This window comes from Mycteria americana, chromosome 1 (assembly GCF_035582795.1).
Source record: "Mycteria americana isolate JAX WOST 10 ecotype Jacksonville Zoo and Gardens chromosome 1, USCA_MyAme_1.0, whole genome shotgun sequence".
Taxonomy (NCBI): Eukaryota; Metazoa; Chordata; class Aves; order Ciconiiformes; family Ciconiidae; genus Mycteria; species Mycteria americana.
This window is the reverse complement of record NC_134365.1, coordinates 70,171,761-70,197,949: the sequence shown is the minus strand read 5'-3', so window position 1 is coordinate 70,197,949 and position 26,189 is coordinate 70,171,761. Positions and strand designations below refer to the sequence as shown.

The following is a 26,189-nucleotide window of genomic DNA, read 5'->3' as shown; positions in this document are numbered from 1 at the left end:
GGGGGTTTGTTTCGTCCCTTTGTTGGAGCTCCACAGGACCGTCCAGCTTAGTCTCCAGCCAACTGCTGAGAGTTGCCGGAGTTCGGGAGCAAATGTTAAAGGGGCTGCCTTTCATCTGCGGGCTGATCCTGCTGCCTTTTCATTTTATTCTTCCAGCTTCTGGGATGTTACTTGCTTACACGCCCCCACACCCACTCCTCTATCATTCTGCATGCATGTTTTTGAGGGAGCAGGAGCTTATTTTCCATGTGCTTGTCTCCTCTCCCCCCTCAGCAGCTTCTCCTGTCACCAGCCCACTCAGCCTCTGGGAGTTTTTTCACCGCTGGCCTTCTTCTCATTCTTGAATGTAAGATATCATAAACCAAATTTGGTTAAAGGCAAGTCCTGCTCGCACAGCCCGTCTCTTCCTTGCACGTGCTTTGGCGTATTGCAAGCTTTTACCCCCTGCTCTGTGTGCCTGGGAGATGAGTAACTACCTAGAGCATACCACCACCAAAATACAGTATTTAAAAAAAAAGGAAAAAAGAAGAGACTTTTGGCAAAAGAACTAAGTAACACTAAAGAAAAAAAGAAACGTTTCGAGCGCTCTCGTGCTTTAAGCGCTCGTGTTTTCCACATGTAGGACTGGAAGACAGATGATCTGGTTTGTATCGCCGACTGCCCACGCTCACGCAGGAAGCTTGTGGCAGGCCAGCTCACCGCCCTGCACCGCACCGTGCCTCACCTGCGGGACCAGGACGCTGCCCGGCTCCGGGGGATCCTGCCCGCACTCATTAACCAGCCGCTAACACCCTTAGGATTCCTGGGTGGAAGGAAGCGTGGAAATACAGAGTGCATTAAAGCAAGGATGTCTACCTGCACCCCAAAGCAAAGTTCGTAGTTACCTGCTTGGGAATGGCTGAATAACGAGAGGGTAGCCCGAGGAGCTGTGAATCCAAACGCACCATTCCTTCGTTTACCAAAGCGCATATGAAGTACTTGCAAATCTTATGGCTGCATTTATTTTTGGACAACTATAGTTAGTTACAGTTTGTTTTCTAGCAAGCTGCCAAGACTGTCCTCTGTGCTTATGCGTGAGCATTTCCCAGCTATAACTTGCTGTAGTCCTTAATTTAAAGGAGGGACAGAACTTAAAGGCAAAAAAAAAAATCCTACTTGCTTAGCAGCTAAGTAGCCATTGTAAATTCCACACATTTCACAGCAGAGAGGGCAGGAGCTGCCTGAGATCTGATGTATTCCTCTCACCACCTTGCCTCCATAACTCTTCCTTGTGGAGGAGAGCTGGATTCATTTGCTTCCCAAGTCAATCAGCAGAGTTCATGAGTCAGCCAAGGGAATGCTGAAAAGCAAGAGGGTACGCTCCTGCCCCCAGGAACTGATTAGACTGCCTCTTAATTGTTCCCAGATTCTATTATCCTCGAAGAGACGGAGCAGCACCAGTCAGCTTGTTGACAACATCCACTCCATACAGCCTACCTCATCAGACATACAGAAATTTGCATTTTTGCAAACCACGGATCTGTTGAGACTACAACAGTTAGGTTATTAAAAAGAAAAAGTCAGGTCTTACAGATGTCTATCAGAAAAATCATCTGTCTTCTGAGTCAGAGCTGCATATCCTACAATTTTGAGTCTGTTGGTAATCACACGGTCAGAAAGCCATCTGACACCAGGACAGTTCAAACCTATAACCAGTAGGATACTCTGCATGTCTCTGATCCAGACAATTCCCTCTATTCACATACTCTACCAGTGCTCATTTTTTCCCCTGTTCCCTCCTGTCCTCACCCAAACGAGGATACCCAAAGCTTCATTTCACTCTTCACTCATTTTCAACTGGAGTATTTTGGTTTTTACACTGCCGCACGGCCTCGCTTATTACTATTTCTTTCATATCACCCATGCAGACTGTGGACCCTCCCTAACAGTTCAGGTGACAGCATATGAAGAAGGAAATTTAGGACTGTAAAAACAACCTGAGGTCTGTCCCATTATTCAAACCCTTTATAATAGTTATTAAATGAGTAATCACATACATCTCCATTACACTTCATTCAGTACATGGGAGTGTGAGACTAGGAAGTAAAGACAGCTGTTCAATATTGATTTTTATCCCTCTTATTCTTTATGTATCCCTATGCCTAATTTGCTACATCGCTTCCAAGCCCAGCCACCAAATAAGCTATTAATCGCTTCACAGACCTTTTTCTGTGGTGGCCTGCACGTAGCGTCTCAATCCAATAAGCATTAATTCTTTTCTCAATCTATTTACAAGTTAATAATTTTTAATCTGATTTGACAAATGAGAAATTGGGGAAAAAATAATTACCAACGCTAGCAAAATTCACCACCCCGTTTAGGAATCCAGTGGCTGCACCTCCATTTGAGATTACTCCCCAACCCCCAAAAGAACCCCACAAACCCCATGCTTGGCATTTTTATGGCAGCATTTAAAACACAACAGAGTTTCAATTGTCATTTTTCCCATGACTACGAGAAGGTGGGTAGGTAGCAATACACCCCAGAGGCAGGGAAAGCAAGGGAAAGAAAGGTGCCTTGACCAAAGCCCCTCAGAGAACCTGCGGCAGAGGCAGGCTCTTCCCTGCAGCACCGTTACCAATTTCAACTTCAGCACCAAGCTCTCAGCACTTTCTAAAGCCATAGTTTGGCAATGCAGTTCAGATAGCTTCAGGGGGTTCAGTACTGAACCAGAAGCAGCACAGAGCACTACTGAGCGTAAACTCCCTCTGCCATTTTTAACACATCTCCCCAGTTTAGCTCTGTACTGGCTGGCACCCACAGCCGTTCCTCACCTGGCTAATTCAGCAAACGAAAAACATGCCCTTATCTGGATCATCTGGGTCACCAGCAGCTGGGGATGGAGGCACAGGGAAGGAACCAGGGCCCCAAGCCAGAGCTCTGCAGCGCAAATGGGGGGTGAAGGAGCCTTTGCCCTCTGTGCTTCAGCCGACGCAGTAATTTGTGAGATCTGTCCGTGACATGATCTGGGACCTCATGTCAGTCTGCCTCGGCTTCACCTATGCTCTTTCCCAGCTCCTACAATAGCTCACGAACAGTTGTGCTGCCACGGCGGGGGGGGAAGCACATGTCCCAGGCTGCTTTGGAGGAAAGCACTGCCACCAAGCCGGGTAAATGAAGATTTCTTGTGAGAAATGGGGCATAAGCAACTCACCGTAAGCCATAAGTCAGTCTGGGTCTCTGCAACAGAGATGAGTGCTGAGACTGAACATGCAACTCTACAACAGTATGTTTCTGCTGGCAAAACCTGTCCTCATTCCTCTATTCCTATACCTCTTCCACGCATTTGAGGGCTTCATTGTAAGCCAGACAACCAAAATAATTTCAGTTTAAAAAAAACTCCCAAATTCAGCTTCCGAAATCTGGATCATTTCTTCCCTCCCCCCTTCATAAGCACGGCCCCACAAAGTTAACTGGTGGACGAAAAGGGGCTGTAATCTCCTAGGACAGAAGAGTAGAAGAGAGGAGAGCCAAGGACTTCACACCTGCCTTGCCACTGGCTAGACCAACATGGCACTACACCCTCACTTAGCCAAAATACAGCCTTTCTTTTCCCACAGCAGCCCGCATCTCTCATGTCGGGCCCACCTTCAAACTTCTTCAGCAAACGAGGTGAGAACCACATAGCTAACAGCTTTGTTCGGTGCGTAGCCTTGTTTTATACTCTCAGCACCGTCTGCCCTAGAGAGCGAGCGCTGCCGTTCTCCCATGGAAAAAGCACGTGACCCTGTAATTAAAACCAATCATCATCTGCAGGTACAAGGCGATGCATTAAAGGTTGCACAGACAACTGTAAATCTATAGTTTCCTGACAAGTAATTGAATTTGTAATCATTTAACATCAATTTCAACACAGAAAACAATAACGTACAATAAACCCCTCACTATCATGTCACGGCAGTGGTTTGAAGCAGACACCTTCTCTACCACTGCTACCACTTGAGCTCAAGTACAAATTACATTAGCAGGCAAGCAGCGAATATTGCTCTTTGAAGCCCTCACTGCAGGACAGAAACACTGAAAAGCATGCAGGAACAGCCCTGTTTTATGGGCAGCCTACCCAAAGGCAAGCAGTTAAAAGTGTGGGGGTTTTTTCCCCCAGAGCTAACAGTTAGCTCTTCAACCAGTTACGTTACGGTTAGCAGTTGGATTTTCACGGCGTTGCTGTTACTCGCACCTGCGCTGTTAGAAGTTTGGGATTCTGCTTCTAGCTGGTAACATTTTTCTATATTTACAACAGCACTGCAGGTGAAGCATTCTGAACATTAATTAGGCATGCTGATATTTTCATTATTAAAATATTAGAGTCACAAAATGAGGTTTAAGTTTGATGTCTTGTCTGAGTTGGTGCACTCAGTTCCTCTCCATCATCCATAATGAGAGAACACCTTCAGAGTGATTCATTCCAGTCTAAAATAGAGTCCTCTCATCTCTCAAAGATAAATTTCTTTCCACTGACAGTGATGAACCCCTGTGTGATCAGTCTGACATGACAGTCCACTTTGAATATTAAATTATTCTTGCCCCTTTTCTCATCCCCATGGCTTATTCCAACTCCTACACCATGGTATGGCTGGCACAACCATTTGCCGGGCCACTTTATGAGCCAGCTCATAAAACTAATCCAGGCAAAAAATAACTGGAGGGAAGGGGAGTTGAGTTGTTTTGCCTTTTTTTTTTTATCTACCTGCCAGATCAGCTCCCTGACCTGTTTCAGTGTGGCCCCACAAAGAGTTGTGCTGGCACACCTGAGAAAGTGCTGCTAGGGATGTAGGGACTAGATAGTCACCTAGCTTTTGGGCACGTAGAAGTAGATGAAATGAGCTAGGTCTTAAAAAACCAAACCAGAACTCTTGGGCTATCTGTTCTCAATAATAATAATAATAATTTAAAAATCTTCCTGTCTGGTCTAAGGCGTTTCTGGCAAGGCAACAGCTATTTTGTGTGTTCCTTACCCACAGGTCCCATTTGGAGTGCTTGCATAATGACTCCTGAAGTAAGGTATCAGTGCACAGGCAACAACCATCCCTCAAAGGCAAACTATTCCCTGCAGAATGAGAAAAAGAACTGGCTGTTTCCAACCCTGTCTTAGTACCAATCACAGGTTGAGTGGAGTTTCAAAAAAACATCAGCAAAATGTGTATCCCTACCTCAGAACTAAACACACTTGCTTCCTAGCTTCTCTTCTGCCCAAGCTGAATTTCAGCAAACAGTTTTAGACCATGCATTGCTAAATGTTCTCTTAAAACAACTTTTGTGGCAATTCTGCTCTCTTTTTTGGGGGTGGGAAAAGGGAAAAGAACCAAGAAGAGTATTGTGCATTCTTTAGACGATGGTTAACCTGATCTACTGTTGGCAACAGCCTCAATCCAAGTAAGAGGTTGGATGAGAGACTTCCAGAGGTTCCTTCTGACGATATATTTTTGTGATTCTATATTGGGGTTTCCTTATCAGTCTTTCCTGAAATCAAGTCTTGACTGACTTTCCCTTCATAATGGACTTCACAGATCATATACACCTTCAAGGTCTCAGCCTCTATTCAGCATGACCTCTCTCTGTTCAGATGCCTTCTTTCACTCTCATTCTCCACATATGACAGCACAAAACCAGGTGCACACCATGAATGGTCAGGAAAAGCAACAAGTAAAGCCATTACACCCAGGGTAGGACACCAGTGCAGCAATACTCGACCCATCATGACCAAAGGAATGTGGTGAACAAGCATTTGGGGCTGGATGCATGTGTCTATATGAATACTAAGAGGTTCACACAAAGGTATGGTTGAGTAATGTTCAACACATCTTGGACCTTTTCATGGAAGGAGGCGGCATTAATGTACCCAGGTGAAAATGAACCTGTCTCCAAGCTGCAGCAGGTGCCACTCCCCATCCCATTTCTTATTGTGTCCGGGAAGAAGTAGAAAAATAAATCAGGGAAATGAGGATGGTTCCTTACTTCCCAGCTATAGAAGAAAGGGCAGCAGAGGAGAGGATTCCTCTTCTTCAGTTGTAGAGGAGCAAGCCATTCTTCTGGTGCCACAGGTCAGACCTCGTACACCCCTCCTACAGGGGGAGGAATGGAGACTCTCACTTGCCCTCTCTCTGGGCAGCAGTCCCAGACTACAAATGAGAGGTTTTATTGGCAGCTGGGTATTTGTCCTACAAGAAGGCTCTGCCCTAGATAATGTCAAGCATCTGCCTGTTAGCCAGGAAACATCACAGAAGAAAACATCACCCAAGTACATTTGTTGTTCTGCTTCTAAGGAACCCAGAAACATCCCCACACTGTTCAGCATCTCCTATCCATCCCCTGCTCCTCATCCTGCCCCTGCCAAGCCACCAGGCTCGGTCAGGTCTCACACGCAATGCGATAACTTTTGTGCAGTACACCCAGCTAATTCCTCAACATCCACGCACACCCTCTTGGCTCAACTGTGTATAGCCCTGCTAATTTTTGAGGGTGGCAGTGGGGAAATAAGCACTCAAAAAAAAAAGAGAAGACGGGGAACTTGCAGAGCCTTTGCCATTTGTTTAGCTCAGACACAACTTCAAGCACTGCTGTAATTGTCTAGAAATCAAACAAGTGGTTGATAGCACCAATTAACACCTTCCAGCATAACAATACCTTCATCTCATCTCTCCCCATTCTCTCAACAGCTTAACATATTGGCACCCTGAATGACTTCTCTCCCAGACAGCAGACAAACAGTAATATGGAGGGGAGTGAGGAATTAAGGTGTACACACAGTGCCCTAGCATGAGAAGAGAGGCAGCACAAAGTACTAGCAGTTATAAAACCTTATATTGGAATAAAAAATTAGGAGTTGACATGAGACAACCAAGAAGGTGAAAATAGTCTAGAGAAATACTTTCTACTGAGACTCAAAACATTTTTTGTTAATAGCTACCAGCTGAGATTTTTTTAGATGGACCTTCTGCTAAAGAATACAATCCCCTTTTCACACAGAGGGGGAAAAGTCACATGAGCAAGTTAATCAAAAAGGGTGAAGATTTTTTAAAAAAAATCTTCAAATTTTCTTTAGTATAAAGAAGCAACAAGCATAAGAACTTACTTGTCTTTAAGTTACTTCTTTAAGCGTCTTGTGTAAACTTAAGTCTGCAAGCTCAACGACATGCAAGAGTCTTGCATTACAGGAGCATGTCAGACTGTTTCTATAGCACTCTGTATTCAGCGTACAGATTGGGTACCACACAGAGCAGCAGTCCTCTCTAGTTAACAGACAGAGGATGTCCCAAAGATAAAACACTGGTTTCAGATGAGACACTGCTTTCTGCGATTACAGCATAAATCTGGAGTACCTCAACTTGAACCCACTGGACTTGCTCCAAATTTACACTGCTGTGACTGAACACAACATTATGCCTGACAGGGAGAGGAAAGGGGCAAAGGCTTGTTTTATTCAATACACTGTTTTATTAAAGTAATAGGACTGTGGTTGTGAGATTCCCAAGACTTAAAGCAAAGCCAAATTTGTGGAGGGGCAACATCTATTAGATCAGCAGCTACAAACTGAAAAATAAACAGCTTCTGGATTCAGAGCTGGGGGTTTTTTTCCCCCAGAACTTGTGCTACCATTTAAAACAATTAAAAAATTATCCTTGCCTGAAAAGAAGGCTAATTACCCTTCATGGTGACACTGCCCATCTACCTGAAGATTCAGCTGGAGGGATAGCTGCAGCTTGGGGGCATTCCCAACAGGGAGAAGCCTCAGTCTTTGCTCCTCACCACAGCCTGGGATGGACGGCTGCTGGGAAAGGAGCAGTAATCCCAAAAACCGGCTAAGCCAGGCCGCCTTCCACCACAGCCCAGGGGCTTTTGCCTCCAACATTGAAATGCTAATCCGACTTCGTAAAGGCATAAACAAAAACAAAGAGGAGGACGCAAGAGGTAAAAAGCATCCCTGAACTCCATCCCCAAACCCAATCACCAGCATTCAGGCTCTGTCCTGCCAAGCATGAGTTTACCCACAGGAGTGGGTCCCACTAGCTCAGCTATCAAAACTGCTGGCAGGCAGCATCTTCATGGTCAGATGCATTTAAATGGCCACTTCCATCACACACTAGAATATCCTTTATTTCAGAAATCTCCTCAGAAAGTAGCTTTTTACTGCAACGACAGGCCAAGCACAGACCTGCTAGCCTTACTTATCGCCATTTTACAACAGGACACCATCAAATATTAATAATACTAAAACCTAACTGGCTTCTGCAGCTGGGCTCAAGCTTGACCCTGCATGTGCTGAATGCACTTTCCCTGCCTCCCCCAAACCCACACTTTTAAGACCTATGCCTGCCCACTCGCTCACAAAATGGGGGCAGCGCCTTCCCGGAGACCCCGGCTAGGAGCGGGATGTGGGTATGTGCTGGTTTCCATAGCTGGTTTCCATATACCATAGCTCTGAGTCTGCCACAGGTTGGCACGGCAGGTCAGCTGGTGGGGAGAACAGGTGCGATGGCTTCCCTTGGAAGCGGAGACGCTAAATCTCAGGGATCAATAGGGACACGCGATCCCAAGGCTCGCTGGCCCTTCTCCCTGCTTACTCTGCTCTTCTTTCAAACCCTGTCAGCATACCCGCATCTGTAGAGAGTCAACACAGGGGATCATTTCCCACCAGCGAATGCTCCCTACCGGAGGGAGCACTGCAGCCCTCTAATTACCCTGAAAGCTGCCCTTTTGTTTCCCAGCCTCCCTGTTTTCTTCTGTCTCCTGACCTGTTTTTGTAGGCATTTCAGGCTGCCTGTCATGTGGAAGCCAGATTTTAAAGACAAAGCAGCGACTCAGATATTTATCCCTCCGCGGAGGATCGGCTGGTTCGAGGGCACTGCTGCTACCACCAGTCTTCAGGGGAGAAGAAGAGGACGGATCCAGCAACGCAGACCACGGGTAAGGGGAAGGCGGTTCTGCACGCCACGAACAGAGGAGCGGCAATTCCTTACTCGGGTAGCTGAAGCCAGTCGTGGTTAACTTAGGCCAGAAGGTCCAAGGGCTCTTCTCTGCCAAGTTTAGTCTTGGATGACAGTGAAACGTGCTTAATTTGACAGTTTCATTTTAACATGCATAGGCAAAGTCTAGAAGGAGACAGCGGCAGCAGCAAGGGAGCAAAGTTGGATCATTACAAGGTAACTTCCCTGTTGCCTTAACACAGTGCTCAGTACTAAAAATGGATACAAAAAATTATAGATGCTGACTCTTCACCCTAGCAATGGAATAATTGAACACAGAGTGTCTTCAACAGTTTAACAATATTCTCACAGGTTATAAAAATTAACCTTTCACTATAAATGTCAAACTCTGGGCCACACCTCTGGCATTACAGAAGCTAAAAGCTTGGGCGCAGCATTGGGTCTGGAAAATAGGGAAACTTTCTCCTTATTACTCTTTTCACATTCTTTTTTTTTAGTCTGTAATAAAGGAAAGTTATGGCACTGATATGACTTCTGTGTCCTCCTCAGACTATAGCAAATATGCTTGTATTTGTGAGAGCATGTGGAAGGTGCAGTTCCTCAAGCAGCCACTGAAGCAGTAGAGAGAAATAGGTGGTCATCAACAAGTTTAGTTAGTGGAATCCTGTCAAATGCATGGAGACAACCAGCTTGTTTGGGGCTGTGTGCCAGTGGGGACGGGGAAGAACAACTCTTCAAAGGTACATGAGAACACCTTCTGATCTCCACTTGACCGTTTCTCCTGAAGAACTGTGAAGTGCACCTTCGCCAATACTTTGCTCTTCATCAGGTGATACAAAGCCATTGTCTGGTTTACAACGCATACCTGGGCACCAACTTCCATAAGCTCAGTGCATTCTCCAGGCTATGTGGGGACAAGATTTTTTGGTAGAGTGTTGCCAGACATACTCATCGCCTACCAGGTAGGCCAAACACCAACTACACTGGAGGGTATAAGTGTGTTGTCTTCTCCTCTCCAGGCTCTTGATAACAAAGGACCACCTTGGTGGTTCAGCACTGGCCACTTTGCAACCATCACCCCCTTCTGCTCCCAGTCCCCACATTGAGGAAGCTGCCCTCTCCATTTCACACAAGTGCACCCCAGGCACGCAGGGCAGTGAAGGGTTAATTTAATTAGTTCTGTGTGTGCTCAAAGAATTACAGGCAACTTCATTTAATTATTAAGTAGCCAATCAGGTAATCTCTGTATCTGATTAGCACGCTAATGAAATAATGTCTTCCAGTTCAAAGCTGTCATTCCAATCAGGAGACAGCCCTTCAGCTAGAAGGAAAAGCTGTCCAGATTTCCATGAGCTCAAAGCTTTGGATTTTGGAGAGGGGATGGGAGCAAGGAGTGGAAACCTTTCCGCCTTCCCTCTCATCATCTCTATTCCTCTGCACAGAACAGTGCGGCTCTCCCTTCCAGACGGGCAGGTACATTGGCTCCAGAGAGGCTCCCGCATGCTCCAGGCAAGCATCCTGTGTCACCACCACCACCACGCATCCCTTCTCTCATGCTCCCAGATGTCCAAGACGACGCCAGTCAACCAGAGTCCGGAGAGCACCAGGCCGTTAGCGTATCTCCTTGGCACTGCCAACTGAGAGATCTGCTAAGTATGTGGGGCATGACTCTGCTATGGTCCGCATGGGAGAAGAGTCACACAGCAAAGCCATTATAGCACTAAGAGGAAGCCAGAAACCCTCCTCCCTCCCCCACGCCGTGCTCTGCTCCTGTGTCATATGCAGTTATTTCCAGCCTGGGGAAAAGTGCAAGGCGGCAGCTGTCACACGAGGCAAGGACTTGCCCCTTTTAAACAGGGATTTCAGGACTAAATGACCCATTACAATTAACACAGCTGCAAGAACTGGGACAATTCCACACAGCCCGAGAGGGGCTTCAGGAGTGGGGGAGGAAAGGAGACAAGCAGAGGGTTAGGATCGTACTTCCAAGACCTGGTGTGGAGTCTCCCACCCCTCCAATTTTAAGTATTAGCTCAGCTGTCCTCTTCCAACTGTTACTGCTCAGCCCGAGCCCAGCCCAAGCCCACCACACCACCTCCTCCATCGGCCCCTTACTCGCATGACCACTCCTGCTCAGACCCAGCTCAGAAACTCCCTTTCCCAAAGAGCAGCGCCGGCTACTTTATTGTGCAACAGCAGCACGGCTGCTTTTTGCTTAGCCACGCGCATGCTAACTTTTAATTAGCTAGCCCAGGTTTATCAGAGGAGCTGCAGCAGGATGTGGTTCAGCACGACCAAACCATCCCAGCATTTATCCGAGGAGCCCAAAAGATGTTGCTGTCCACACTCAAGCCTGTGCTGCTACATCTGTACTTCTGTACGTCCTCTGCTGCCGGTTTAAATGCTAACTCAGCTCCAATTGCCACAGCTGCCAGTGTGCCTTTGCACCCCAGGGCGGGCATTCCCATTTCTGAGTGCTAGATCACCTTCCCGGTGGCACTTCCACTCTCCCAGCACATTTCCCAGCAAAAGAGTGGAGCCTCCAGGATTCTCACACCAAACAGCACTGGTTTTGTTTAAGTCACCATGCTGAAAACGAATACAGAGAGAATCTCAAGAGGAAGCAGAAAAATTGTGAGCAGTCCCCAGCCGGCCAGCTGGCTTTCTATGAGAACACTGAAATGTTGACACTTTTTGTTGACCCTTTTTTTTCCCTGAGCATAACCCATGGACCAAGAAACAGCGCTACCGGGAGGGAAGACGTAGCTCCCTCTCTTCTCTCTGCTGACTACAGCCATTCCAAATGAAGGAAACCGGTTAGATCAAGAAATTCAGGCTTGGACAGCACAATGAAGCATCCACTAATAATCAATCCCTTCACAGCAGCCTTGCTGCCAACTGGCTACAGACTAGGCAATGATTATAAATTGTAGTTATTCCTCCAAGAAAAAACAACACAACATCATATGGTGGTCCATGCTCATCCTTCAATTCTGAAACCAGTCCCACTTACAAAAAGAGACAAGTCTAACTGCCCATCCTGAAAAAAAACCCAGCCCTGAAATCCAAAGCTGGGTTCCTCCCGGCTTGTGCTTTGTTATTCCCCCCCCCCCCCCCCCCCCCCCCCAAAATGATAAAACTTGTGTCATTAAAGTTAGCAGAAAATTCTAAAAATGCCAAGGGGGTGAGTTTGTTGGCTACCAAGATACTATTGTCACCCCCATATTTCTGGCACCCCGCTACCTCAGGGAGCGCACAGAGGAGAACCTGCCGACGAGGCAGAGCTGCCCCACCACTTATTAACCAGCAGGCAGATGCAATTCGAGCCCGACTTAAGCGCAAGCAACTGAAGCGGCCACCTGGGGATCCGCATTCCTTGACAGCTCCGCCGTGCACATTCCAGCCCCCTCGTCCCCCAGCCCTGAAACCAGGTCAGGGAGGCGCAGCATGACCTGATCTCCACCTCTGATAGCACCAAGCCCTGTCCCATCCCTTCTTGCCACCCTTGCCACAGCCAGGCCACACGCGCCGCCTCTCCCCCTTGCCGAGAAGCGCAGAGCAAGGATACAGATGTGAAGGGACTCCCTCTCAATGCCACAGCTATTTGCGGATCAGCCATCATCCAAAACTTCCCAAAATGAGAAAGTCCAGGCGTTTGGCAGGTCAGACGCTTACTACAGTGAGTAGTTTGTTCTGCCGAGGGACTCGTAACACCCTCCTAAATTACACATTGCCGTTTACGGGACGCCGCAGCAGCTGGAATCGGCTCTCTTCTCACATTCCTTAATAAGCACTTCCATCGGAGAGCAGGGTGGATGCAGGGCATCAGCTGCAGTTAATCATAACCGAGAGCCAGGCTCCCATTCCCCATGCTCCATGGCACTATCTGCAGTCTAAGAATATCCAGCACCACCCACCCTGCTGGGGCAGGGGGAGTCAAGTGGTCCGAGCTCCCAGGCATTACAGGTCTCCCTGTTACAGGAGACTTTCACTCTGCCTCCCCCAAGCAGCAGCCTTCAGCAGGGCCCCTCGATAGCTGGTTGAGATCCTACAGATCATGGAAAGATAATCCATTGCGCTACTAATGCACTACTGCAGCTGTCCATGGAGAAAATCCCCTTTCAACCAAAAAAAACCCCTCAAGCCCTTTGATCCTCTCCAACACACAATTATCTTACGGGCAAAATAGTCTTCTGTGCCTCGGCACCTTGTATCAGGCTGAAAGAAAGGAAATCGAGACTGCTATTCCCTGTTTATTCTACATGGCTGCCCTGTCCGACAAGGCAAGCCGCTCAGGCTTCTTCAGCACAGGCAAGCAACTCCTGATGGATAAATACCTGCATTGCTGGGTGACCAGGGCCTAAGGGAAACTTTTTGGGGGAAAATGGTTTGTTTTTCTTAAAAAGAAAAGCCTGAATCTCTAAGAAAGATAATAAATTTTTGCGCTATTTTCTTTTTGCGCAAGACTGTCAGCTACAGTGGAGTTTAACTGATTTCAACTGCACGTTCAGGTCTGATTTTGGGAGGAACAATTTAAAGGATCACCATCAACTTCAATTTAAACTTTTTCTAACCAGAATGTTAACTTAAAAAAAAAAAAAAAGAAATATAGGAAGCCTTGATATAGTACCAAAAAACAACCCCCAAAACCCTTTTACAGAGCCTGATGAGGGTTCTTCCCCAGGTGCCCCCCTTGCCGCATGACCTCTTGTTACCTGTGCAGTCTCACTCCACCTGCTACCCAGGGCCGCAGTGCAACGAGCATTTCTTTCAGCAGAAGGGTCAGCTATAAAAAGCCCTTCCCCTCCCCGCTGCCTGTTTCCATTCCCGTGCCACTGCTTCAGTCATGCTGGTACAACCCTTTTGTGGGGCTGCGGAGGGAGCCGGCTGGGGGAACCGCTCCCGGTTAGATGCAGCTCACTTAAAGAAAGAAAAAAAAAAAAAAAAGTGTTGCAGTTTTTAATCCGGGTGAGCAGTTTTACTGCCATCTGTGACGGGTGGCAGGAGCTGCCGTGGGAAGGCAGCTTGAGAATTGATGTCCTCTGGTTCCACCAGACATCGCTCATGAATCCGCACTAACAACACAGGGAAAATGGCCACATGATGTCAAACCCTCCAGTGAAGAATACAAAAATAGGGAAGAAAAAAAAAAGTCACTTCTCTAACACCCTGAAATCCTATTAATTTCAGAGGTACTCACAACTGCACTTCATACAAGGATTTTTAGAAAACTTATCTAAAAATCCCAACAAAGTATTACTCCCTGTGCACATTTCTCCATCAATCAGCCATTAATGAGTTTTGAATTCTTGGCTGACTCAACCAAAAGCAACAGGAGTGTTGCAGCCTTGGACACACAGTTTCTATAGAGAGTGCTCACCATCCTTGGCCCCTGCAATCATCCCCAAAATGTTTATATGCCAATGCACACACATGGCCTGGGAGCTGCATGGAACAAGACATGGTCTTTGCGAGAGGAGGATGCAGAAGAGAGGAGAAGTAAAAAGAAGCACTGAGAAGTGCCAGACGTGGGGATGTGAAGGGCTGCCATCCTCCACGTTCAGACTGGGAACCCTTCTCAAACCAGGACCCACTTTTACTTGCAAGCGCCATGTAGTTTGCATTTGAAAATGCATTTCACTCTTACAGAGCGCCCTTAACGTTAGTTATTCAGGTGCCATGAAGCGTCCTATGTGTTGGGGCAGTAAGGGTTAGGCCTCTGCGAGGTCTTGAAATACCGCAGGAAAGCACGGAAGGGGTCTTGCTTTCTGGGCTTTTTTTCCTTGCTTATTTTCAGCGTTTGAACCTTCCCAGCACACCAGAAGAGGGAGCCTTTGACTCCTCTCCCATGCTCATCATTTGTTTTATATTAGCAACAATGACAAGCTCTATTAAGAGTCAAGCTCTTTAAGTGAACTCTCACCCTTTGCCTCCTAAAACAAACAAAAAACCCAAGCAAGAAAAAAACCCCACAACCCTCTTTGCCTTGTGTTATGGATATATAAATATTTTTGCTGCCACACAACTGCCTGTATACAGGGCTCACCAGAAATGAGGAAACTAGCTCTGCCTTCCAACCTTTTGGCTGTGCAAAGCTCCAGCCCCTTTACGGCAGGCTTAGCTGGAGAGAAAGAGCCAGAGAATTAATGGCTTTACCAACGAGGAGGAATAAGACCCTCCAGAGCTCCTTTTACATGACCAGCCCCAGCAACCAGATCTAAACTAAGGCTAGAGTTTCAAGAGCCACGGCGGATCAACCCGGCAGCTTGCGGCCGCCAAAAGCACGAGGTCCCGCTCCCACCGCGGCGCTGCAGGACTGCAACCCCCCAAAAGCCCAGCCAGGACCCGGCGAGTAGTTGGGCTGGTGCCAGGGAAGGGGCAGACCACAAAATCAGAAGCACAGCCAGGGCAAGAGCTTGAAAGCGACCCAGATCGTCCTTCTGGCAGCCAGCAGCCCCCAAAACCAAAGCTTCGGGTTTCACTGCTCCCTCAGCAGCACATGTGCCCTCCTTCCCACCCGGCTGAACACACCAGCTCGACCACACCGAGGTAAAAACCACCAGAGACAACCCCAGCACCCCCACCACCCTGTTGCTGAACTAAGCTACGCTAATATAGGGAAGAGCTGAACCAGTGTAAGTACATCTAAGGTGAAGAGCTTGCACTGTTTAAATCAGATCAATCCCAAAACTGCGTTGAACTGGTGGCCTGGCCCCAGGCAGAGGTGGGCTGAGGACCATTACACCCTTGATGTTTCAAATCCTTCAAGTATTAACTTTACATACTGCTTTCTCCAGCCAGCCCTCAGCAGCCCTACCCTGGATGATACCAGCAGCTTTGCTTTTTCAGTGGAGAGCTGGTGTTTTAGCTAGGCATTTACAGGATATACAGAGTTCATCAAGAAGTTGAGCGAGCTCTGAAAGCAGTTGCCACATTGTGCTGCGAGGCCACCTCGGAGCAAAGCAAAGACCTTGACGGCCATCAGCCCATAGTGTCAAGTTATTCCCCCGTCCCCAGTAAAGGCGGACTTAAAAGCCCCCCAAAAAGCAGAAAAACGTGTGTTCTGGCAGTAAGCAAACCACACTTTTCCCCATCAGCTGTTTTCTGTTCCTCACACAAAAGGCCGCAAACCCCTCCTAATTGCAGGAGCCCTCCACCTAACAGACCCTGCTCTCGGGGCCCTCCTCCCCAGGAACTGGGGGAGAACTGGGGCACAATAGGAAGGAGCCCGGCTAAAGGGAATAGATCTGTTAAATTAACACATTTTCTGTCAACCAAATCAGCTGCCCCTAGTGCTATTGTTGGTGAAACAATGGAGACCCCAGGAATGGGCACCCATTAAAAGGAACAAGCCTGCTGAAAGGATACACTCTGAGGCACAGCCTTGTGTGTTTAACAGGATTCTCTACTGTAAGGAAGGAGGAATCACTAGGCTGCATTGTTCCCACCACCACAGCAGATGCTGTTGCTTCTGGTAACGAGGGGAGGGGAAAAAAAAAAAATTCATACCTACCTACAATAAGGTTTACACGATAAACTTTTAATTCGGGAACTTTTAACTGCCTGGCTGTTGTCATTTCTGCCTGTAGCCCTTTTCTTGAGGAGATTTTTGCCTGAAAGAAGTCTATGAAAGCATCCATTGCCATTACAAAAGTTAATTCTTCACCCTTCAGGCAGGCACTTAACAGATGCCAGGGGCAGAATGGCACAGCTCTGCCGGCATTATTCACTGGGAGAGAAAGACCACAGTTAAGCAGGTCTACATATAAAGCTGCAACACTTTAAAGGTGTTACTTTTAGCTGGTTTGGTTAGAGCAAATTCCAAAAGGAACAAACTTTTGAGGCCTGATTTAGATGTGCTATGCAGAAGTTTACATCAGCTGCACTGAATTGGTACAGGTTTGTGGTAGTGAGTCTTTGTAAACAAAGCAACCTGCGAAGTCATATTTAAGCTACTACACAAAACATCTTTTTTTTTTTTCCTAGAGGGGAAAGACTTGCACCAGATTATCTTAAATTGGTTTTTAAACAAGTTCAGCTTAAAGCGTTAAACTAGTGGGCGCACAAACACATCAGCTAACACCAAACACGATTTTCAGAGTCAGCTGCGCTAGCGGAAGAGCCAATTGCCTCCAAGTATTAACACCGCAGAAAATCTGTAACGTCAACCTCCACGTACCCCATCCAAATCTCCGAAATTCTTACCGCATTCCTCTTTCTCTTCTGCCTTCGACTGCTACAGTCATTCCCCAACTCCCCTGTCACCTAACTCAGATCCATTCAAAATGTTGCTGTCAAAATAACCTTCCTCATCCATTGTTCAGACGCCCTTTGGCTGCGTGCAGTCACTTCTTGTTTCTTTTCATAGGCTTAAGATAATGTTTTAACTCACATATCAGCCTCCTGAACTACCTATTCCTCCTTTTTGTATCCAATTACACTAGAGTCTCATTATATAAAATGTAAACACTTGTTAAAAAGTTTAAGATCTACAGTCGGGGAAGATGTGACTTGCATTTGAAATGGAAACTGATATAATGCTTTCCAATTTGCAGACCACTTGAAACAACAGCTCTGAGAAGTATCTCTCTGCCTCCCCCTCCATTAATCTCAATGAACTCTAGAGCCCAATACTGACATGTAGAGTGTTAATGATTCTATTATGAACAGAATAACTACGGCAGCAAAAGTGAAGACCAGCAAAGTAAGAACTGCTGCTGGAAAGACACGAAGAGAGGGAGGAGGCATTGTCAAAGCAACTAAACCAAACAGTGGATGGGGCAGGTAGAAAGAACAATAAAAACAATACTAGCCCTTCATTTCATTTTGGTTTTTAAACTTGGTTTTCAAATAACAAATATGCAGCTCGTACCTTCTACTCCAGCAAAGCCGATGCTGCCCGGGGGAAGCAGAACCACCGCGGACTGACGGTGGTACATAACCCGAATTCATACACTGGCCCATAAATGGATCTCTCTGCACAACGGGGTTGACACCTTTTCTTTTCAGCATGTTTGAAGTCCATCATTTCTTCCAACCCCGTCTACTCGCCCTACAGTGCCTCTCCCTGCACTGCCGATTACTCTACCTTTCCTTGGACAATTTGCTTTTTCTAAAGCCAGGTGCTTTGTGAGAGAGAAGTTTTACTGAGCAGATGTATTGTTTGCTCTTGTTTCAGTCAGTGCCCACTCCCTTCCACTTTAATGTTGCCTACCTCCATCGGGCAAATGGCAAGAGGGACAGACATCCTAATGCCTGAACTATTCTACTGAAAAGGCATTTAAACTAACTCAGACTTACCCTCTATGAGTAGAGCTGACCTACGTGAATTCACTGACATTTTGGTCAGCTTGCTGCACCTACTTGTCGCATTTATCTTAATTAGATTCTAAATTCTTCCGATCGGAATCTATCTGGCCATCTCTGCTATCATACAACACGACAAGGCATCAGCAGATACTGTATATGCTACTATAATACAAATAATAATGCAGTACCAGACCAGAATAGCTATAGAGGGGTGAAGGCTTAGCACTCAGGTACTGTACCACACTGCCTATGCAATTAACCCCATACAAACCACTGACAGAACAGGAAGGTTGTGCCGTTTTGGTGTCACGGATCACAGGGGACCCACCCGGAGGGCACAGAGCAATGGGCTCCACAGAGAAATTTTAGCAGGACCTAACATGGCAGGGCAGTGGAGGTCAAAGCATACTCAGCCATCCTGTCCTCGCTGGGAAAAATAATTTTTTCAAAGTATTAAAATCCCAACACATTTAGAGTTTAACACGTTAAAAAATATTTTTTGCTTTTAAAGCTGTATCTGGTTTGCACAGATAGAAGAAACCCTGTTCTTTGCTCTCTCCTTCACATGGCCACAGCACAGCTCTCCCTCGCTCCACACTCTTCCTCCTCCCGGGGGACCCACGGGAGCAGTAGCAGCCGCTGGCTTGAAACAGCCACATAATATTCCTGACAGAAAGAGCCTGTTCAAGAACTGACATGGCAGATACCGCACGACAGGAGGAAAAAGGTGGGCAAGAGCAGCAGTGCCCTGTCTGTGGGTGGGAGGAGTGTAGCTAAAGGTAGAGCCAGAGCCCGAAGTGCTAGGGAAGGGGCAAGAGGCAAGGAAAAGCATCTTAAAGCCATAGTGAAGTTAACAACAGAGGCAATTTGCCCAAAGGCGCTTTTAAAAACCACAGGAAAAGATTTATGTTTTCCCTCTGTAATGTGGCTTTTCCCCCTTTTCCAAATAAACTAAGTTAACAACAATGTTTTGACTATTTTCAAGCACATTCTGGAAAGTCACCTCCCCTCCACCTACCCGGGCAGAAGTTCCTAAATGTTTTAGCCCACAGCTCCTGGGAGCACATGCCAAAGAGCTGGGTGGCCGAGCCATGCTGGCTTCTGTCCAGTGTTTTCAAGTTGTGCTGAAATACGGTTGAAAACGTTAAATATTCGCCTAATATTTTCGACGCAAACAATCCCTGCAGCTGCCAGGAGGATATTTCAGTTGCAATGGGGAGGGCACAGGGCCAGGAGAGACTTTGTCACGAGAGGTGTCCCACATTACAGTCCGGTCTTGAAGAGGGAAACAAATTACTCCCTATCATCGCCTGCACAAAGCATCCTTTCTCTCCATCAAGGCAATGCCTACCAAAAAAATGATGTGCCCCGTAGAGCCAGACCTTCTCCCGCTGGAGTACTGTTAGAGTAGGTAAGGACAAGCCCACTCGATGCAGATTTTACAAACCACCGAGAAAGAAGCCACAACAACCAAACCAATACAAGTAAAAACCCACTTTTGAAGTGGCATGAAAGTTTTGTACAGCAGATGGCCGACAAGGCAGCCATTTAAGGGGGGGGGAGGGGGGAGAAAAAAAGAAAACCAAATGCCACCCCAGAAGGCAGAAGTGCTCTCTGCCATCCTCAGAGATCCACCTAAAAACACGGCGTGAAGCCGAACGCGTCCCAGAGCACCCGTTCCTGGCCCACTGAACTTTTGACCCGTTGGCAGTAGCTGAACCCCTCCTGAGTCCATCGCCGGGCGATGCTGCGGCGGAGATTTGAAAAGAGGAGCCCTGCGCCTCGTCAGGCGCCTGCATCTGCCGGAGCCAGCATGGGGGCTGGCTGCGCCCACCCCCTCCCCAAACAATGCCCAGGGCCCGGCCTGATGGATGCTCTTCTTTCTTTCAGTTTTGGACACCCCTTCCCCGTAGTCTCTGGCTACGCACTGGTCCAGCAAAAAGAAAAACAAAACATCTGCTTCCCAGGTTTCTGACATCCAGCTGCTGATGGCAGCCCCGCATCTGGAAGCTTCACTTTCTTTTGGGCCAATAAGTAGAAGGTGAAAGGTTTGCATTTAAAAAGAAAAAGAAAAAAAGAAAAGAAAAAAAAAAGAGCAAGAGCTCCGTGCTGCCTTCCTGTACTAAAGCCCTCAAACTTCTCAAATACCACCACCAGACCTGCTGGGCACAGGAGGGATGGGTGCAGATGGCCTATCCTTACAGAGCTTTCCAGCTAGCTATGGGCAGACCCACCAGAAGAAAAAAAATCAGTGGTGGTGGTGGGGAACACAACAAAAGATAACTACGGCTTTTTTTTTTTCTTTTAAACATATTGAAAGATCAGGTTTTGTCTGGTTTGGGGACCGCAGAGATTGTAGCAGTGAAACTATAACCTCACCCTCCCCTCAAATTGGGGGGAGGGAGAGAGCAGAGATTATTTGTTACAAGCAGAATTAAGGTTTTAAACTTTCGCTTTTTGTAACGATGTTGTAAGAGTTTAGCACCTAACTCCCTGCTGGAGATACACTAGTATCAGAAAAAGAAACAAAAAAAAGAGCCACCAACCAGGTTTTAACTTGAGGAGCTCAGTCCTCCTAGGAAGAGGAGAATATCCTCCAAAGCGGACTGCATCCAGAGTAAGGCCATCCCTTAGAGATACAGGACACGGTCAGACAGACATTTGCCATGAAGCTCAAGGAGTTTGAGCGTGACTACCCTCAGCTGAAACCCTCAGAGGTGAGCCGCCCCAGCTCTCCATTTCTGCTTCCACACAGAAGAAAACAGGTTCACTCAAACCACCTGTTTTACTTTGCATCCAAATGGACCGGGGCACTCACCCCTCGGTTACCCACGAGGGACAGTAACTTTTGAGGGAAGGGGCAGTAACTTCTCAAACCGCTCGCATTCAGCCACAAGCACACCTCCCCACCACAACCAAAGCTAAAGCAAGAAAATGTCATTCGTGGGTGAGCACAGTTTCAATTTTTGATGGCTGACTAGGGTTTTATTTCCCCCTAATATTTGCCTCAAGTCCTAGCACTTCCCCAAGTCCCTCGAAGAACTGCCACCTCTGTTCTATTCAGACACCCCTGAAGCTCAAAGCCCATCTCAGAGGCAGCAGCGAGACAGCCAGAATGGGCACCGGCATTACTAGGTCCAAAACCAAGGGGGAAGCCTTCTTTGTGCAGCCAGATAAAGTACAAACCAAAAATCACACAGAGCAGTACTCTTAGAAAAAAGAAAAGCGTAAGTCTCTTCGCTGGCCATCGGTTTCACACCATGAACTGTTTGGGCAAGCTCTTTGTGCAAAGCACCCTTCCCAGATATCTCCGAAACCACTAGTGAGACCGGAACAACTATGCCAGGCAAGGGGTAACAAGATGGTGAGCTTCAAGGAAGAGCAAGTTTTGAAACCGCCTGCGCTGGGCTGCTCACACCGTGCCAGGGAAGGAGATCTACTCTGCGTGTCCGAAGACGCCGAGTTCTGACAGCTGCATCCGTCCTCTCGCAGCATCCCGATTTTAACCTCCATTTCCACCGTCCCTCGGCCAAACGCCATCCTTTAAAACCTGTTTCTGCCAAACGCTGCCGGCCATCCACACGCAGGGAGGTTTTGGGGCGACGTTTTCGGTGGGCTGCTTCTGCTCTGCATCACCCCCGGCACTCCTCGTCCCGGGCAACCCCCCCAAAAAAGCAAGTTAATTTGTTCCGAGTGATGTTAACTCCCCCACCCTAAGCGTGCTCCGGGAACCAAAGGGGAGCCCACATTTACTTCATTTGTGAAGCAAGCCAGATGCTAATTGCCTTCAAAGGTGAAAGGCTAGTGCCTTGGCCCTTTTATCATTGTAAATTCAGGTTCCTTCAAGACTTTGCGCTGCTGGGCCCGGAGAGCCTCCCCCTTTAATGGTTTGGCATCAATAGGAGGGGGAGGGGAGTTCCCTTTCGCAAGAAGTTGCATCATTGAGAGACCTTATCCCCTTTCAAGATTTCGCACCGCATAAGGGATTCCCCCTCTTCAGAAATTCACATCCTGCTCGAGGAGTTTTGCTCTTTAGGGCTTCGCGCATCCCATTGAACTTTTAAGCATCTTTGGAATTCGCATTCACGGGGCAATTACTGTCTTTAAAAAACACACGCCACCACGTTATTCACCCGGTTTATTGCCAACGCGCTGGCAAGAATAGCTTTTCACAGCAAGCACAAAAGATTTCCTACCAGGACACACTTTATTTGCAACATTTGTAGCCGGAGCACAAAATATTTACGGAACATTAGCCACGCAGACGAAAATAAGAATTTAAAAAAAAAAAAACAAAACCAAAGCAAAACACAACCCCACACAAGCAAGTTACAGAGGGAAATGGGTAAAAAGGGACGAAAGCCGAGAGTTTTCCCTACGCGGGGGACAGCGGCGGCGGTGGAGGCACCGTCGCTTCCCCGGAGCCTCCGCGGAGCCGCACAATGAGCGCCCGGCCGCTGGGGCTTCCTGGGATGCGGGAGAAAGGCTGCACCTCCCGCCGCCCGGCACGGCTCGGCTCGGCACGGCTCGGCGGCGACCCTCCGCGCCCCCCCCAGCCTGCAGCGGCACCGGCCAGGTGGGGACCTCCGTCCTTCCTTCCTCCCCCGCCCCCCCCAACAAAAGGGACCAACTTGGGCATGGGCTGAGCGGGCTGGGGACCCCCCCAACGACAGCCGCGGGTACCCCCGGGGGAGGTGGGGGGGTACCGGGCCGGGCCCGCCTCTCGCCGCCACCATTTTGGGCACGGGGGACCCACCGCCGGCTCCGTGCCGCGGCCGTCCCCCCCCCCACCTTTGTGTGCGGACACCGGCCCGGCGGAACAATGCGGCCCGGCGGCGGCCGGCCCCGCTCCGCCCGCGGCTGCCCCCGCCGTGCGCCCCGCCGGGTCCGGAGCCGGGGGGGTCCTGCCCGCCGCCGCCCCGGGACAGGCGCGCCGAAAGTTTGCGAGCGCGCCCGGGAGGGACGGGGAAGTTGTTGCGTCTCGGCAAGCGGAGGGGAGACCCCGCGCTGCATCACGCCGGGATGCAGCGGCTCACCGGGGTGGGGGGGGTGCGCCCCCCGCCCCGCCGCCCGCCGGCGCGGGGCACGGGGAGCGGCGTGCGGGACCCGCCGGGCAGCGGGAGCACAGCGGGGACGGCGCCCCGGCACGAAAAGAGCCCGCGGGCTGGGGCGAGACCGGCCGGCGGCTGCCCGGCGGGGCGCGCACCGGGAGGGGGGACGGCGGCCGCGGGGCTCTCACCTCGATCTCGAAGTCGGGCAGGCGGAAGGCGGTGCGGAAGAGGGAGCAGAAGTGCGCGATGGCCGGGACTTCCCACCAGGAGCGGAGCTCGTCCAGCGCCACCGCCGCCTCGGGGCCGCCGGTGCCGGCCACGCCGCCGCCGCCGCCGCAGCCGCCGTCCTCCTCCGGGCACATCTCCCGCGGCCGCCGGCTGCCTGCCTGCCGCCCGCCCGCTCGCTGCCTCACTCCGCGGGCGGCTGCGTGCCGCCGCCGCTCGGCGCTCCGGCTCCGCCCGCCCCCCGGCGCCACGCCGCTCAGCGGCCGCCCCCCGGCGGCCCCGCGCTGCCCCCTCGCTGCCGCCCGCGCATGGGGCGGCTCGGCGCCGGCGCGGGGGCGCTAGGGCCGGCGGGGGCGCTGCTGCTGCTGCTGCTGCTGCCCCTGCCGCGGGCGGCCGCCGCTGCGCGGGCCCATCCTCCTCCGCCTCCCCGCGCCGCCGCCCGCGCCCTGCAGCGCAACCGCCGCGCCGCCGGGAACAGATGGGCCCGGGCCGGAGCGGGGGGGGACGACGGGGGACGGGACCCGGGAGGGGAGGGGCGGGGCGGGGTGCCGCGCGGGGGGGCGGGGCTCGGGGCGGGAGGACGAATGGGGAGGCGAGAGCGGGCGGGGGGCGGGGCGGGACGGGCCCGGCGGGGCGGGGCGCGGGGAGTGGACAAAAGGCGTGAGGGCGGGGTGGGCGGGGCCCAGGCGGATGGGGGGGGAGGCTGGGCGGCCGTGCACGAGGAGGGGGTGGAGCCGGCGCTCATCACAACAACAGGGCCCTCGCGCCCGCCCGGCCACGCCTACAGGGGCGGGGCAACCGGGGGTGGGCGGGGCCGGGCGCTGCCGGGCACTGGGCGGGGGCGGTGCGGCCGTTGTCCCCTCGCACGCGGCGGTTCCCGTGTCCCCCTCCCTGCGCGGGGGAGGGGAGGGGCGCCCCGGCCTCGCCGGGGCCCTGCCCGCCCGCTCCCCCGCCGGGGCGAGGCGGCCAGACGAAGCGCCGCTCGGGGCTGAGCCCCTCGGGGACTTCTCGGGGCGCGTCCCCGCCGACCGGGGAGCCGCCGCCCCCGCCTGCGGCCTGCTCCTCGCCTCAGGGGTCACCCGCCTCAGCCCCTCGCCTCGGGCCTCGCTGGCGTCCGGCCTCAGCCCCTTCCCTCAGCCCGGGTGGATCTCCTGCCCCGGTCCCCAGGGCACTGGGGCTGGCCGTCGAGCTGCCCGGGACAGTGCCTCAGCCCCGGTGCCAGGCCTGCGTCCCCCAGCCCGGGCTCTCTGGCAGGTCACCGGGGTGGCTGCGGCTGCTTGGTGTGGCGGGGAGCTGCCGGGGCTGGCTGCTGGGTGCAGCAAAGGGGGAACCCTCCAGGATTTCTGTTCTCGCTTCGTATTTTTGAGTGAGGGAGCCCAAGCGGCACTTCTTGTTCTCCATGTGCTGCTGCTGCCGCCGCAAGGAGCCAGACACCATCCTTGGCCCTTAGGTGCTTTCTCACCCGTACACCCGGTACCTCCATTTCTCCTGATGGTTAACACTGCCCTATTGAAATCTATTACGGAAAAACATCCAGCAACAGTGAGGATGGTTTTTTTTTTCTGCAGGACTGCCCTCATGAGACATAGAGCCTCAGCGAAACACCAAGCTGCTACAACTTTGCATGCTGTCCCTGCATCACTTTAAAACCTCTCAGTTTTTCTCCATAGTCCAGCTTTAAAACAGTTGCAAAGTATTGCTGTGCACAGCTGCACCAGCTTAGGGTCTTACCTCCAGTGAAACCATTGCAAAGCCGGTGTTTAACCACAGCTTAGGGCTTCCTTCCTTCCACTCCGTCCTACCTTCATCTGGCCGGGGCCATTTTTATACCAGTCCCACTTTTCCTAGCCTTTCCATTCCTTTATTTGGTTAACTTTCTCATCTTTAGCCTCTCCCCTTCACACCTTACATTCCCTTGCTGTTTCCAGTGCCATCTCTGACTGGCCGAGGGTGATGGGCTGCTGCTCGTGAATGCAAGGGCTCAGCGCAGGACGGCAGAGCGGAGACGTGCAGAGCTCAGGCTGGGGCTGAGGGCGATTAGTCCAGAACTGACTGGACAAATCCCATGGCCTGGTGATCACCAGCATGGATGCAAGGAAGCAGTGAAATGCTTGAGATGGGGTGGGAGGGGGAGAGTGGGACCTCCCCTTTGAGGAGCAGCCTGAAGAACAGCTGGATCAGGCTAAGGGGAAACCACACTGCAGATGTCCTGCTCTGTCTCTGACTTGGAGGCATCAGAGAGGGAAAGGCCAGTGGCATCAGTCAGCGTCATCGTATTGCTGCTGAGCTAATACCAGCTGACACAGAGCAGTCTGATTTCAGAGTCTGCAACCTCAAGCAGGTACTTTTGAGACTTTCAGGGTTTCCTCTCCCTGTTTCCCTTCAAAAAGAACTTGGCAACACAGAATAAGGCAAAGGCATAAGCTCTGTGCTGTGCCCTAGGGCATTGCCTAACAGCCTGACCCGGGAAAACTTTGGCCGAGGGTGGAAACAGCTAGTTTAGAGAAGAAACAAATCAAGAGACAGCAGTACAGCTCGGCAAGAATGAACAAGCTCTAATTTCATTGCCCTTTTTCATATTGCAGGATCAAGGCATATCCAGTGAAATTGGAAGGAAGCAGATTTAAAATGGTGCAAGGAA

General features: G+C 50.2%; 1 protein-coding gene across 2 annotated transcripts in view; it reads right to left on the bottom strand.

Annotated features, from left to right (window-relative positions):
* The window catches only part of CECR2 (CECR2 histone acetyl-lysine reader), a 98,262-nt gene extending 74,245 nt beyond the window's left edge, over positions 1–24,017 (bottom strand). For both annotated transcript variants that reach the window (XM_075505160.1, XM_075505169.1), the window contains exon 1: positions 23,512–24,017. In XM_075505160.1, coding sequence (XP_075361275.1) covers positions 23,512–23,685 — 174 coding nt within the window. In that variant the 5' untranslated portion in view covers positions 23,686–24,017. The remainder of the gene's footprint in view (positions 1–23,511) is intronic.
* Positions 24,018–26,189: the final 2,172 nt, after the last annotated feature.